The 14,178-nt window shown below is 33.3% G+C and overlaps 2 protein-coding genes across 2 annotated transcripts in view; one reads left to right on the top strand and one right to left on the bottom strand.

The window, feature by feature from the left end:
- LOC111088384 (nanos homolog 3-like) overlaps positions 1-2,332 on the bottom strand; it is a 7,068-nt gene extending 4,736 nt beyond the window's left edge. Inside the window, exons 1-2 of the mRNA XM_022398344.1 lie at positions 2,058-2,332; positions 1,003-1,068 (exon numbers count right to left, since the gene is read on the bottom strand). Of these exons, the coding sequence (XP_022254052.1) occupies positions 1,003-1,068; positions 2,058-2,166 (175 nt within the window). The 5' untranslated portion in view covers positions 2,167-2,332. The remainder of the gene's footprint in view (positions 1-1,002; positions 1,069-2,057) is intronic.
- The window catches only part of LOC106469172, a 58,898-nt gene that overhangs the window by 36,423 nt on the left and 8,297 nt on the right, over positions 1-14,178 (top strand). The gene's annotated exons all lie outside the window — the stretch shown is intronic.

Here is a 14,178-nt window from a genome sequence, read left to right as displayed (position 1 = left end):
ACGAATTCATTTCATGAATGATCTTAATTTTGATTGGCTCACAAAGGAATTTACCAACATTTGACTGCCTCGACTGCACTTTTTTTGCCTCTTTGTTGGTCAAGCTTAATTTTGCAAAACTTATTTATTTCTCTTAGCTATGAAATGCGAGGTTAGCGTATACTATGGGGTGGGGATGGTGGTACTTGCCCCGTCAGTTTTGACGGACTATACGTTAGTAAGACAATAAGGCCAGTAATATAAATTATCATCGGCCTTATTGTAATGTAATAATATTAAATACATTACCACTAGACAATTAAACATTCCAAACTATGATTGTCCTCTGTGGAAAGTGTGAAAAAAAAAACACTGTCTGAAATGACCATTCAAAATAATAAGATAAAGCCAAACGTATGGCTTAGCGTACATTACGGTTTTTGAAATACTTTTGTAACTAATATATCAAGACTTATTACTAATGAGAAACTAAATAAAAAACATAGTATAAATTATATGCCTTTTGTATTTTCGTGATAGTAATGTTAAAGTTGACAAACAAGCGGTTTAGCTAAATACTAACCTTTGGATTCTGTAGTTTGTATAACCGTGTGTGTTTGAACGGTTTAGATATTAACCTATGGATTGTGTAGTATGTATAACCGTGTGTGTTTGAACGCTTTAGATACTGACCTATGGATTCTGTAGTCTGTATAACCGTGTGTGTTTGAACGCTTTAGATACTAACCTATGGAGTCTGCAGTCTGTATAACCGTGTGTGTTTGAACGCTTTAGATACTCACCTATGGAGTCCGCAGTCTGTATAATCGTGTGTGTTTGAACGCTTTAGATACTCACCTATGGAGTCTGCAGTCTGTATAACCGTGTGTGTTTGAACGCTTTAGATACTAACCTATGGTGTCTGCAGTCTGTATAACCGTGTGTGTTTGAACGCTTTAGATACTCACCTATGGAGTCTGCAGTCTGTATAACCGTGTGTGTTTGAACGCTTTAGATACTAACCTATGGAGTCTGCAGTCTGTATAACCGTGTGTGTTTGATGAACTTCTGGTTGATCAGCATGGAATCCTGGGATACAAGTAGAAAGTGCGGTTAGAGTTGTTTATTAACGTAAAAATATCTGAGATAACTTCACAACATAATCAATGGCACTCAAACCAAAGATTAAAACAGTTGAGTTTAGAAAAAACTACCTATATACTCTAGGTATATGTAAAAGATTTTATTTGAGTTTTGGTTAAAATAAATTTATTTTATATACATCTGGAGTATATAAAAGGTCGTTTTTTTTAAACCTTTAATCAAAATGTGTAAATCCCTTCAGTATGTACACCAAATTTTGAAAGACAAGGGTTGAGTGATAACTTAAAAGACATATTTTGTTATTTGAAACTCAAGAGTACTGATGATAACTAGTTAATCTTCTAAAAATATCTATTCACTTTAAGAATCAGGAAAAGTGAAGAAAATTACAATTCAACAAACACGAGAGCGGAATCTTCTATGGCGCCATGTTGACTAGATTGTATATATACTTGAAATTTTCACTTTGCTGTTTACACTGTTCATCATGTGGGCCTCTAGCTCTCTACTTATCCGTAGTTAGGATTAGAAAGAATGAAATGGAATACGAATCAGAGATTACATCTGATTTCTGTTTCTTTTCTCCAATGCTATAATACTGAGACTTTTTTTTCACATTCAAAGACTCGGTATTTCCCATCTGTTACATCTCATTCAAAAGTATTTTAAGTCGGCTTAAAATGTCTAAAATTCTCCTTCTCAGAAATGATTCTAACTGATTATTCGTTTACAGCTAAAATTTTTGTATATCGAAAGTCGTAACTTAACGTAAAAACAAAACAAAATGTACTTCAGATGTTTTTTTAAAAACAAGCTATTAGTTGAAAGTGCTGCTTACCCGCTGGGAGGAAATAATAAAACTATACATATATATATAATATACCAAACTGTGAAGCTTTTAACTAATTATTTATGTGTCTAAAAATAACAACGTGTAAATTTATGAATAACTTAAATATTTTGTGACTGCTTACCTTTGACTGAAGATGTTGGATTACCAAAAAGTCTGTCAAGTTCTTCGTTCATAGGTTCATAAGGATATATTTTGAAGTAGCTTTTGTGTGCTTCGTTTGAAAAACTCATATTTGCTTCCAACAGATCAGAATCTCTAGACTTGACTACACTCTCAGGCTTTCACACAATTTACAGCTGATTGCTACATCCCGTAGTTTAACCGCAGTAAAATTTCTGTTTTCAACCAATCAAAAGGAAGAAGCAATTTTCACCCCACACGCTACTATATAGAAACTTATTCCAAAATAGAGGCTGATATACAGTTAGCTTATACTTGATAATTGTAATCACGTGATCCTCATAAATCTTGAGAGAACCTCTATTCTTGGGGAAAAGTTAGAAACATCTGTGTGACATCTTACAACGAGCAATTGTTGTTATTGTACATAGCTGTGATTATAGAAACACATTAACTTTTGTTTAGTCCCAGTTCAAACGAGAATTGTTTATTTTTGCAAAGTTATTGTGTGCAAAAATATGTCGATGGTGTAGTTCGCAACCAAAAGCATTGTATATAACAACATATATTGAACTATATGGTAAAGGTTAAGTTTGATGATGAACAGTAGAACGACGACAGCAACAACGAACATTTGACACGTGTTCAAACATTTTATAAAAGTAATTAAAATACATAATAATAGGATGAAGTAAATTAAAATACAACCAAAATAAACAATAAAGAATAGGATAGTGTAACAATTATAACAATAGTATACAAGTTATTCAGAACAGACTTAAGTGTAGTGAAGTTGTGTTATTATTTAAAGTTGGGAGTTCGTTTATAATAGATAAACTTTCTTTAATTAAAAGTTTAATATTGGATGAACCAGATGAGATGACTTTGATATTCATAATCAAGATTGGGTGGTTAGTGTTTTCACTGTGTGCACGAATTGTGGAGTTTGGTGAATTTAATAGTTTTTTACCAGTTCTACTCGATACTCCCATATTTTCGCAGCTGTAATTGGCGTATAGTTTTGCCAATGTAAGTAGCATTACAGCCACCACGTGTGTATTTATACACGATCCTGGAACACATAGGGGTGGGTAATACGTCTTTAGTTCGGAATAAAGTTTGTATTTTGAAAGGTGATTTAAATATAATTTGTAGTTTAACTTGTAGATAAAACGTTTTAATTATTCTTAAAATTTGTGTTTTCATTATAAAAATGTTTAACCTTTATACATTTTGTACCTAATATTTTACCCTGTTCAATGTAGCTTGCTGAAGATGAAATATGTATATTTTGAAACGTTCAAGAATTAAATGTTTGTTACTGTAAACACACACACACGTGTCAAATGTTCGTTACTGCTGCCGTCGTTCTATTGTTCATCATTCAACTTCGGTTCCCGTCGAATGAATCTGTTGCTAGGTTAAGTTTGATATATATAAATGTAGTTGACTAACGAACAACGTATTTGAAAAACAACGGTGCGGTGCGTTGTCTAGTGGTGGTTTAACGTGCGAGTGTGTTGCAAAACAACGGTGCGGTGCGTTGTCTAGTGGTGGTTTAACGTGCAGAGTGTGTTGCAAAACAACGGTGCGGTGCGTTGTCTAGTGGTGGTTTAACGTGCAGAGTGTGTTGCAAAACAACGGTGCGGTGCGTTGTCTAGTGGTGGTTTAACGTGCAGAGTGTGTTGCAAAACAACGGTGCGGTGTGTTGTCTAGTGGTGGTTTAACGTGCAGAGTGTGTTGCAAAACAACGGTGCGGTGTGTTGTCTAGTGGTGGTTTAACGTGCAGAGTGTGTTGCAAAACAACGGTGCGGTGCGTTGTCTAGTGGTGGTTTAGTGTGCAGAGTGTTAATTCAGGGGCGTAGTTCAAGAGTTGATGGTGGGTGCTATTGACTAGCTGCCTTTTCTCTGTTTTAACAGTTCAAAATTAATGATGACTAGAGCAAATAGTAACTGTGTAGCTTTACGCAAGTATTCTAAACAAACAAGTTATAAAACAGCGCATAAATATTAGTTATGTGTTGACGAGGATAAACATAGAAATATGGAAACAACAAGCTGTAACTGAATCCATGGGTTCGGGGTAAACCTACTTCTGTCGCTAATATGATATACAACCTTGCCCTTATTAAAACATGGGGATACATGTTAACAGCATATAGGTCGTCCTTACAATTATACTTGTACTAAGGTACATGAGACAGTGAAGTAGTCTTCTGTTCCACAAATCTTCTCAATCATTGTTCAAGGAACTGGCTTGGTAAGCAAGCTACCGAATATGAGACAATGAAAAGTTATACTAATTCATAAAGATAAGTTTTCATTCACAGCCAAATATTTCCTTTCAAGATATATCCATGAAGCAGATGCTTTATGATACAAAAAAAGCTCCTGTTTGGCTGTTAGTTAACTTTATAGGGGAAGTAATTGATAACTATTACTCCAAACAATAATATCAGTTTCTGTTTTGTACTTTACTAAAATAAATGTTTTAATAGTTACTGGACTTTGAAAGATTAAACAACAGTTACTGGTCTTGAAGCCTCGTTTATCGTTTTATAGAATTACTGTGTAAGCAAAACACATTTCAAAACACCATACATAGTTACTAGTGTGTTCTATACACTCGGAGTCCAATACTGATACAGCATGCCTATTCATCTGTGGTTTCAGAAAGTAACACCAATGTCTCATACCAAACCTGGAACCCAAATATAAGAGACAAAAGTACAGAAATCTCTTTACTGCTAAAACTAAAGTAGCAGACAAGTGTTTTATAGTCTAGTTAGCCAAGTAAATAAATAAAAATAATAATACAAGCTTGACTCCAAGCTATAAGCACATTGAAACAATGACTCACAGATGCCAATAAGTGGATTATGCAACTTAACGAACTAACAAGGGGCCAAAGACCATCATATTAACTACATGCATGAACTTTTGTAAGTTGTGATTTTACGTAAGTAAAAAAAGAGACCATTCTAAATAAGGTATAATGTAAATTTTTGAAATTTCTATGGTCAAGTTTAAGTAGATGGTTTACACAAGGTAATCAAAATATGAATTTGGGTTGTTGTGTAAAAACCGTTCCCTTTAGCTGAGGTTATACAGGTAACTAGAACACGGTGATAACTTCTTCTTGGTACTGTTTTTTTTTTGTTGTTGTTGTTGTTGTTTTCAGACTAGGGTTCGAAGAGTAGTCAAGAATGTTGATGCATAATATCTAAAGGACCAAATCTGTGTGACACATTAGTGGTTGAATAGATTTGGTTTTCTAATATACCAACCTTTTGTGTAAACAGATCCATATTTGAGTTTTAAATTTAACTTTAATTTTGTATAAAATTAACATAGAAGAAAAATATAAACTATATTTTACCCTAAGAACCAATGGGTTAGGCTAGATGTTTTCATGCAAGGAATGTTTTTTGTTGTTGTTGCTGTTGTTGTTGTTTTGACGTGAAATATGAAAGAAATACAATTTATTTTTGTAGATCTCGAGGTTAATTTTATTGTTGAAACAATTTAAGATATGTTGATATTGTGATGATATGATGTTTGACACAGTTTATTTAATTAGTTATATATATATATCGATATATAAATAAAGCAATAGTTCTAAAGCTATTAAGTGCATTCATTTTAAATAGGCGATTTGTTATCATCATTAAAACTTATAATGGATAATGTCTGTGGCTATAGCACCCAAACATCTTGGGAATATTCCACCTATCAGACAAGATACGGGGGTAAATCTCAAACTAGCCAGTAACTAAGGAAAATTAATTAAGGGTTAGGAGTTGATTGCTTGAACCCACAATGTCTCAACTCTTACTGGCTTTCACTGTCTGCAGCCAGTTGTGGGAAGGCAGTTACCCTTAATATATAGATACAACCTTAAAGTAGAAATAAACCACCCTAAATTTTTACAGTGTAAACTTCCAATCTCCACCTTTTACGAGATGTACTCTTAGACATACATAACGGTTTTAGTATAATTTAATGCGAGAGCTATGATTTAGATAGTTTATGTAGCGCGAGAGTTAAATTTGGTTATTTCTGGTTTGTTTGTGTATCTGTTTACGAATCATACGCTGTGTAGTTTAATAGGTATGAATTGGTGATTGTTATATTATTGCATCATATTAATAGAACTTTCTGAGTTTTTCTGGTAATTTCAATTGAATATTATTGCATCATATTATCTAGTAGTGTGTGGAACGTTCTAGACCTCTATCGGAGTATAAATAGGCATTACAAATGTAGTTCGAGAGATAGGTCTAGGCTGTATGATTGTGAGTTTAGCGATAAAGAGCGTATAGTGGCGATTTTCAAGTGAAATTATCACAGATTTTATTGTAATGACAGAGTAGAGAAGAATAATTCATCTTGTCAAATTGTGTTCTAAAGTAAATGAACCAAGTTGTGTGAAATTTGATGAAAAACAGACAATTATTTAAAGCTCTGGACACAACTGTGATAAACAACATTTATTCAGTACTCTTGTTAAAATATGTCTCTAGTGGCTCAGTAGTAAGTCTGTGGGCTTATAACGCTAAAACATTGCTCTTGGTTCAGGGATGAGATATTTTTACTTTTTGTTTCTTTCAAAGCTAAGGACACTTCTAAGATCAGTACAAATACTATGAGAAGACTAGGCTTGAGAATACATCCTCCAAATGAAAGGGTACTTGTTTGTTTTATTTGGGTATATTATGACGTTGCGCCAATAACACCTTGCAAGAATCTGTCAGTTGCTGTGTTTTGATTGGAATTATACATTGTATGGGAGATTAACCAATATCGTAAGTTTATACAAAGGTTTCATTACGCAAACTACGATTGGATAAGAAACATCGGTGTAAGGAGAATTTTCCTACTTTGTTTATACAATCAACTGGGGATTTACATAGGGTATTGGAGGCTAGTAACATAGTCACGATGCTACCATTTTGATTACTATTTGACATTTTCGACTTAGAAATTGCACTCTTTAACTGAAATAATCCTGCAAAAAAAAAAAACGTAAACGTGGAATTATTTGTAATTATAAAGATGTTTTACGTTGCGTACTTATTTGAAATATATAACAGTACGTATCCTCTGTCCATTTAAAGTTAAATGTAGCCGAAGGATAACCAGTAACACACTTAGCTTTCAGTCTGACTAAAGGTTATGTGTCCTGGCGTCATGCAAGTTTAACGGTAAATTTCAAATTGCTATGAATAAATAATTACATATTGATCATGCTAAAGAATTGTGATTATTGGTTATCGCTTGTGTACTTTCTTTGCAAACAGATATGACGTTATATATTTGATAGGTTAATACCAGTATGTATTATTGTTATTGTGTCCTAGTTAGTATGTTATTATTTGTGCTATAGAAATTCCAACAGACATTTACTTGGGTTTAATGAGTTAGAGAGACAGAGAATGTCATCAATGACTGATAGTATTTAAAGAGATTGTGAAAAAGTGAAAATGATAAAATTGATGTTCTGAAAACACTTGAAGATTGGAATGGCAAGCGTTTTTGAAGAAAAGCAATGTGTTCTCAATGAAATTACATTAGAACAACTGACAGCGAGAAGCCAATTTTCAGCGAAAAATCGCTCCCAGTAACTACTGAAAAGTCACTGTATATTTGTAAGCACTTCTCACTTTCAAGAATTGCTCTAAAACCGTTCGATTCGTCACAAAATAAGCCATATTCTGACATATTTGCAGGAAATACAACAAAATCCCGGATTTAACTGGCTGCGAGTGGTTTAGCGCTCTGGTTAAGTCAGAGATAGCTTGTTGAAAATATCTGACAGAAAAAAAACAAATCACGAGTGGCGTTTGTAATGAACGTTCTGTTCCTTTCAATGTAAACTTTAATACTTTATCACAAACAGTGATTACACTACTAGAGTTAATTTGTCTTGAATTCTTTAAAAAATATACAAAACTTAATTTGTTCGAGGCAGTAATATAAAGTGCAGTTACACTGTACATTATTGCCATGTCCCAAGACACTGTTGTAAGACAAATCAAAAATTTTAGAAAGCTTAAAATACTTCCGAGTGCATCTTGATTCACAGACTGGCTTACAAAGGATTTTGTTATTTTAGAAGCTTTATACAGATACACAGGAATTACATATATATAGTTCAATATTTATTTATTTTGTTTCGTTTGAATTATTTCTTCAGTATTGTTAGAGACATCAGTCATGTACCAGAATCTTGTAGTTTAATGTATCCAAGTTTTTATGATCTTGCCAAGTATTGCTTCATCAGTTAAATAATTAGCTACAACTTTCGAGTATCCTAAATGGAAATAAACACTTTTTCCTGTGATTCTGTGTAACTAATTGAACGGAATTAAACACTTCCTCTGTGGTTCTCTGTAGCTAAGTGATACAAGTGCTTTAAAAAAAGCAATAAATATTTGTATACTATAGAGGAAAGAATGATTCGATTGACAATGGATCTGAACATATTTGTTATTATGTTTCTTATATATACTTTGAAGTAAAAATTATTCAGATAAAATTCAGCTAGGAACACTGTATGACTAAAGAGGTGAAATAATGCAAGCTATACGTTTTGTTTTTTGAACTACATTCATGAAGTTTTGTGTATATAGAAGATATATTTGTAATTAACGATGCCATAATGGTAGTTAGATGTTTTTTTGAAAACTCTTGCGTGCTTGTTTTGTTTAGTAAACGTGTTGATGTCACATTTTGAATTATTAACATAAGTTTCTTACGATACGTTTAACAATAAGTGCTTTAAAACAATAGTTATTCATTCAACGGAGGAAAAAATGCTGAAATTAGAGCACTTTATAAGTACCATTTATTCACAGAATTTAGTTAATGAATCAGTTTCATTGACTACCCTTAGTTACAACCTGTAAAATATGAATATCTTCAAATTCCAATAGATGAGAGTTAGGGTCTAACTAAAATAATATACTTGCTTAAACACACCCTAAAATCCAAAGTTTTAGGGCAGTAAACTTCCCTAAACATTTCTGGAGTAAAGTATGATACCAGTCAAATTGAAAAAAATATGATGAAACTTTCTGTATACAAAATCCTGATGTACAAAATCTTGCATCAGTGAATTTTTTTTTAAACTTCCGAAGTCAAAATTTCACAACATTGATTTTTTTTTTTTGAGAAAGTGTACATAAGTGAACTTTCTTTACAACAAAGCTCTGAAGACAAGATCGAACATCATTGGATTTCCTTTAAAAATTGTGAAACGTTGAATCTAGACGAATTTCCCTCAAAACAGAAACAAACCCTAAAGGCCAAGATTTAATATTAGCGGTCTTTTATTAAAATAAATGCAATTATTTGAATATACAGTTAAATATATACAGATGTATACATTAGTATTAAAAAAAAGCGATTGCACTTCGACCAGTACCGGATTATTTGGAAATAATAAAAAAATAACTCACTCTTGCCTCTATTTTGCTAGTTTTACGAACTATATTTTTTTTTTACTTGGGTGGCCACCTAGGGGTCCGGCCGAGTGAGTTATTATTATAATTTCTATTATTCCCAAATATTACTTAGGCTTAGGGCAACGCTAAACCTTAATCCGGCCCTGACTGCGACACTCTATTTGTGTGAGACAGCGAATATAGGACTGCCATTTGTTCAACCTGATTCAACTCAACCTAGAAGTCTAAAAATTCAGTACAACCAGAATGTTAGTAAACAAAACAACTTCCGTTATCTGGAAGTCAGTTATGTAACTACGTATTAAACCCCGAACTTATAAGAAGCATACCCGATCCAGAAGTATTTTTAACCCATCAAGCAGTGGAGAAACATATCATTATTGAAGTCATTCACTGTACTTCTCATGGGGAGAAAATTTTTTATTGAAGCCATTCACTGTTCTTTCATTGTGAGGAACATATCTTCATTAAAGTCGTCCACTGATTTTTTTCCGTAGTGTGTAACATACATGTGTGAAACACGTCACGCCTGAAGTCATTGAAGTGCCACGAGATAACTTGACAGAGTAAACGTTAATGGATCAACAAAGACGTAAACGTACAGAAGGCGTTGCCTCGAGACGCTCCGAAAATGATTCTGTGTAACTGTAGATTTCTTTCTACTAAACGGACATATAGACTTACAGTGGAAGAACCTATGTAAATTTTCTCTCGATTGTCAGAGCATGTGTTGAAAAGAAAACATGTTCTCCAATCGTTACGTATGAAATTAAGGAAAATAACTGTTTACCTTTTTTGGGCGTTTTTAATAGTTAAAAAAATATGAGAAAGTTGGAAACTACTATTTACCGAAAACTATTCTCGGTAATTATGCCCCCACATCAAAATTCATGTCACACTAATTCTCAAAAATTCACTGCATTTTGTTCTTATGCGAATATAATTTTAAGATTATAAAGTAAATAGGTAGATATTAACAATGAGTTATTATTACTCAAGTATGTAGCGGCAGAAAAGGGTTTTAATCCTGATAGTGTTGGCAGAGCTGTCAATAAGTTGAAAAAACGAGGATAAAAATATTACGTTAAAACCAATTGCTGAAAACATTAAGAAAGAAAGGCATATTACCATTTACACCTGGTGTATCTTTTCAAATAATGCAACAACTTAAAAAACAAAATATCTTTACGACATGTAGACCAATGAGTTAACTAAAGATAAAACTGATTTAATGGAGAAAATAAACTAGTATATATATATATATATATATACATAATAACACGCGAATGTGGGATAAACTTAAAATACAGAATAAATGAAGACAAAATAAATGTTAGAAATAATAATATTACAAAGATATTGCCTTTAACTGAATATACTAATGAAACTAAACACATGATTCAATGTGAAAAAATATTTTAGTTACAACCTACAACCATCAATGGTAATAATATCCGTAAATCTATTTAGATAATAAAGTGTAACGAAATTAATTTTAAAGTATTAAATAAGGATGAAGCACCAGAGAGAAATGTTGTTAATAGATGGCGTGAAATTCTTTAAGTTGAATTGTATGTAAATTTGATCATGTGATTTTTTAAATTATATATAGGTCTTAACTCTTGTAAAATATAGCACTCTTGGTGATGACGCAGTTAGACGTAGAAACATGTAGAGTGTATGAAACTGTTTCTTATCTCGCAGTGTTTTATTTTATCTTTATAAAGTAAAACGATTCTATTGTATTTTGAGACTGGGTACAGTCTCATTTTAAATATTTTGTATACTGTTAAACGTCGACTTTATTTCTTTAATACATGTGTGAAAACTTAATAGGTGTCGCCCTAATCTCAATTGGAAATATGTGTCTACGTTACAGTCTTGAAAGTGTATATGTTTCTTAACACTAAAAATTTAAAAGTAATAGTATATATTTTTTCAAGGCCCGGTATGGCCAGGTGGTTAGGGCGCTCGACTCGCAATCTGCGAGTCACACCAAACATGCTCGCTCTTTCAGCCTTGGGGGCGTTATAATGTAACGGTCAATCTCACTATTCGTTGGTAAAAGAGTAGTCCAAGAGTTACACTGCTAAATTAGTGACGCCTAGTGCAGATATCCTTCGTGTAGCTTTGCACGAAATTCAAACAAAATTTTTTCAGAGATTTGAAAGAAGGTCATTAGCAGTCACTCTCTTTATTGTATTTTATAACATAGCTTTTATTTAATCTCAAAATACAATAAAATAAATAGAAGCCACCAAGAAATTAATTTCTTATTATAAATAAGACAGTTCCATTTATAAAATCCTATTGTACTTGACATTAAAATGTTTCCTAACTAACGAAAAATGTAAAATAGCAACAAAAAGATGACCGTGTAAACCTGAAAATTTGGAGATTGTTTAATGGTCCCATTTGACAGACACATGAACTATATAATTTATAACTATAATTCCCCCATACACATACACTTTTAAAGATATTCAGTTTAAAGAAAAAGATTTTCATAACTACATCATCTGTTCGCTTTTCTGGAAAACCAGAAATCAAAACCTTGATAGTTTTCTCTTATAATGTACGTATTGTTAATATATATATACATAGACATAGAGAGAAATACTATATAATAGATATATCTCTAACTGGAAACAGTTCTTAATTTTTCAAGTATCTAGGCTACAGTTATCTTGTTCTGAATGTGTTATTCTTATAAATGTATAACCAAAGCCAACTCAGGATATAGTAACACTGACCTGGCCGTCTAGCACTGTATACACACACACAGGGGTTTCTCACTTGGCCGTATGGCGTTATATACATACACAGGGGTTTCTCACTTGGCTGTCTAGCACTGTATACACACACACAGGGGTTTCTCACCTGGCCGTCTAGCACTGTATACACACACACAGGGGTTTCTCACTTGGCCGTCTAGCACTGTATACACACACACAGGGGTTTCTCACCTGGCCGTCTAGCGTTATATACATACACAGGGGTTTCTCACTGGCCGTCTAACACTACACACACACACACACACACACAGAGGGATTTCTCACCTGTCCGTCTAGCGTTATATACATACACAGGGGTTTCTTACTGGCCGTCTAACACTATATATACACACACACACACACAGGGATTTCTCACCTGGCCGTCTAGCGTTATATACATACACAGGGGTTTCTCACTGGCCGTCTAACACTATACACACACACACAGGGATTTCTCACCTGGCTGTCTAGCGTTATATACATACACAGGGGTTTCTCATCTGACCGTCTAGCACTATATACACACACCGGGATTTCTCACTTGGCCGTTTAGCACTGTATACACACACAGGGTATTTCTCACCTGGCCGTATAGCACTATATACACACACAGGAGTTTCTCACCTGGCCGTCTAGCACTATATATACACACACAGGGGTTTCTCACCTGGCCGTCTAGCGCTATATAAACACACAGGGATTTTTGACCTGGTCGTCTAGCACATTATGCATATAAGGTTTCGTTCAGGTAAACAAATAAATCAAAAGTCTTTAAAGTTGTCTAAAAATGTGAGTGAAGGTTGAAGACCATTTTTATTTTGAAATATATTTGACCATTTTTTTTGGTTTTCAAATTAAGATAATCATATTTTTGAATACTTCAGGAGGATACCGTTATGAAAAATTTTTTGAAAGTTCCATCTTACTTACTCTCATGCTTCCATCCAGGATGTGAGAGGAAAAGTAGAAACGAACATGAAATTTTACCAACAGGAAGAGGAACAAAAAAATAAAATAAAAGTTACAGAAAACAAAATAATAATAATATTGAAATGGCGAGAAATAGTGATTTTGTGTAAATTACACATGGATCATGTAAAGAAATGGGAGTGGAATTTTTTTTTCTTTTGCTCGGAAAAATATTTCCCTTCTCATCTATAATAGGTTAGATAAATCTTATATATTGCAAGTGTCAGAGTGTGACTGATTTCTTCTTAAATTTATAGATTATCTTGGGTGTGACAGCACAAAGCATTCTATTTGGTGTAACAAGCCAACGCCCTGGTACCGATCAATGGTTACAGAAATGTACGCTATAGGATGACGTCCAATAGGGTCGTCGTCATCTCATGGCGTGCGTGGCTGTGAGAAACCTATCAACAGACTTTATAGTTTTTGTCCAGAAGTCTTTGCCCGTGAATTTGATAGGTTGCGTTCATAACTCGTGTTTTTACTACAGTAAATACGATTTGTTTTCAATGTGTTATAAGACCAGTAGAAGATTAAACATGGAGTAAATGTTATCTAGTTTTTCATTGAAATAGAATTTTGCTTACGTATTGGATTCTGATTTGTACATTCGTTATCGTCACTTAGCTTACCAAACAGGGAAAATTTTACCTTGCCGTCATCTCTAACTTCTCCTATACTAAAGTCTGTCACTGACGTGACCTGTTCTTTTTTTAACAGGCAATAAAGCTTGCTAGTCTAATATATTGAACAACTTTATGTAATCCACTGTGCAAACGTATAATAAAAAACAAGTAAGTACATGTAAGTTTTGGAAACAGAGATCAAATACGTAACCCTACAATATAGTGTAAAATAGAAAATTTTTATTTCTTCGTAAGAACTCTACTATTTTTTGACAGATTGTTTAGGT

The sequence above is a fragment of the Limulus polyphemus genome, unplaced genomic scaffold (genome assembly GCF_000517525.1).
Source record: "Limulus polyphemus unplaced genomic scaffold, Limulus_polyphemus-2.1.2 Scaffold94, whole genome shotgun sequence".
Lineage (NCBI taxonomy): Eukaryota > Metazoa > Arthropoda > Merostomata > Xiphosura > Limulidae > Limulus > Limulus polyphemus.
The sequence above is the reverse complement of the archived record's forward strand: the minus strand, read 5'-3'. Positions and strand labels throughout refer to the sequence as shown.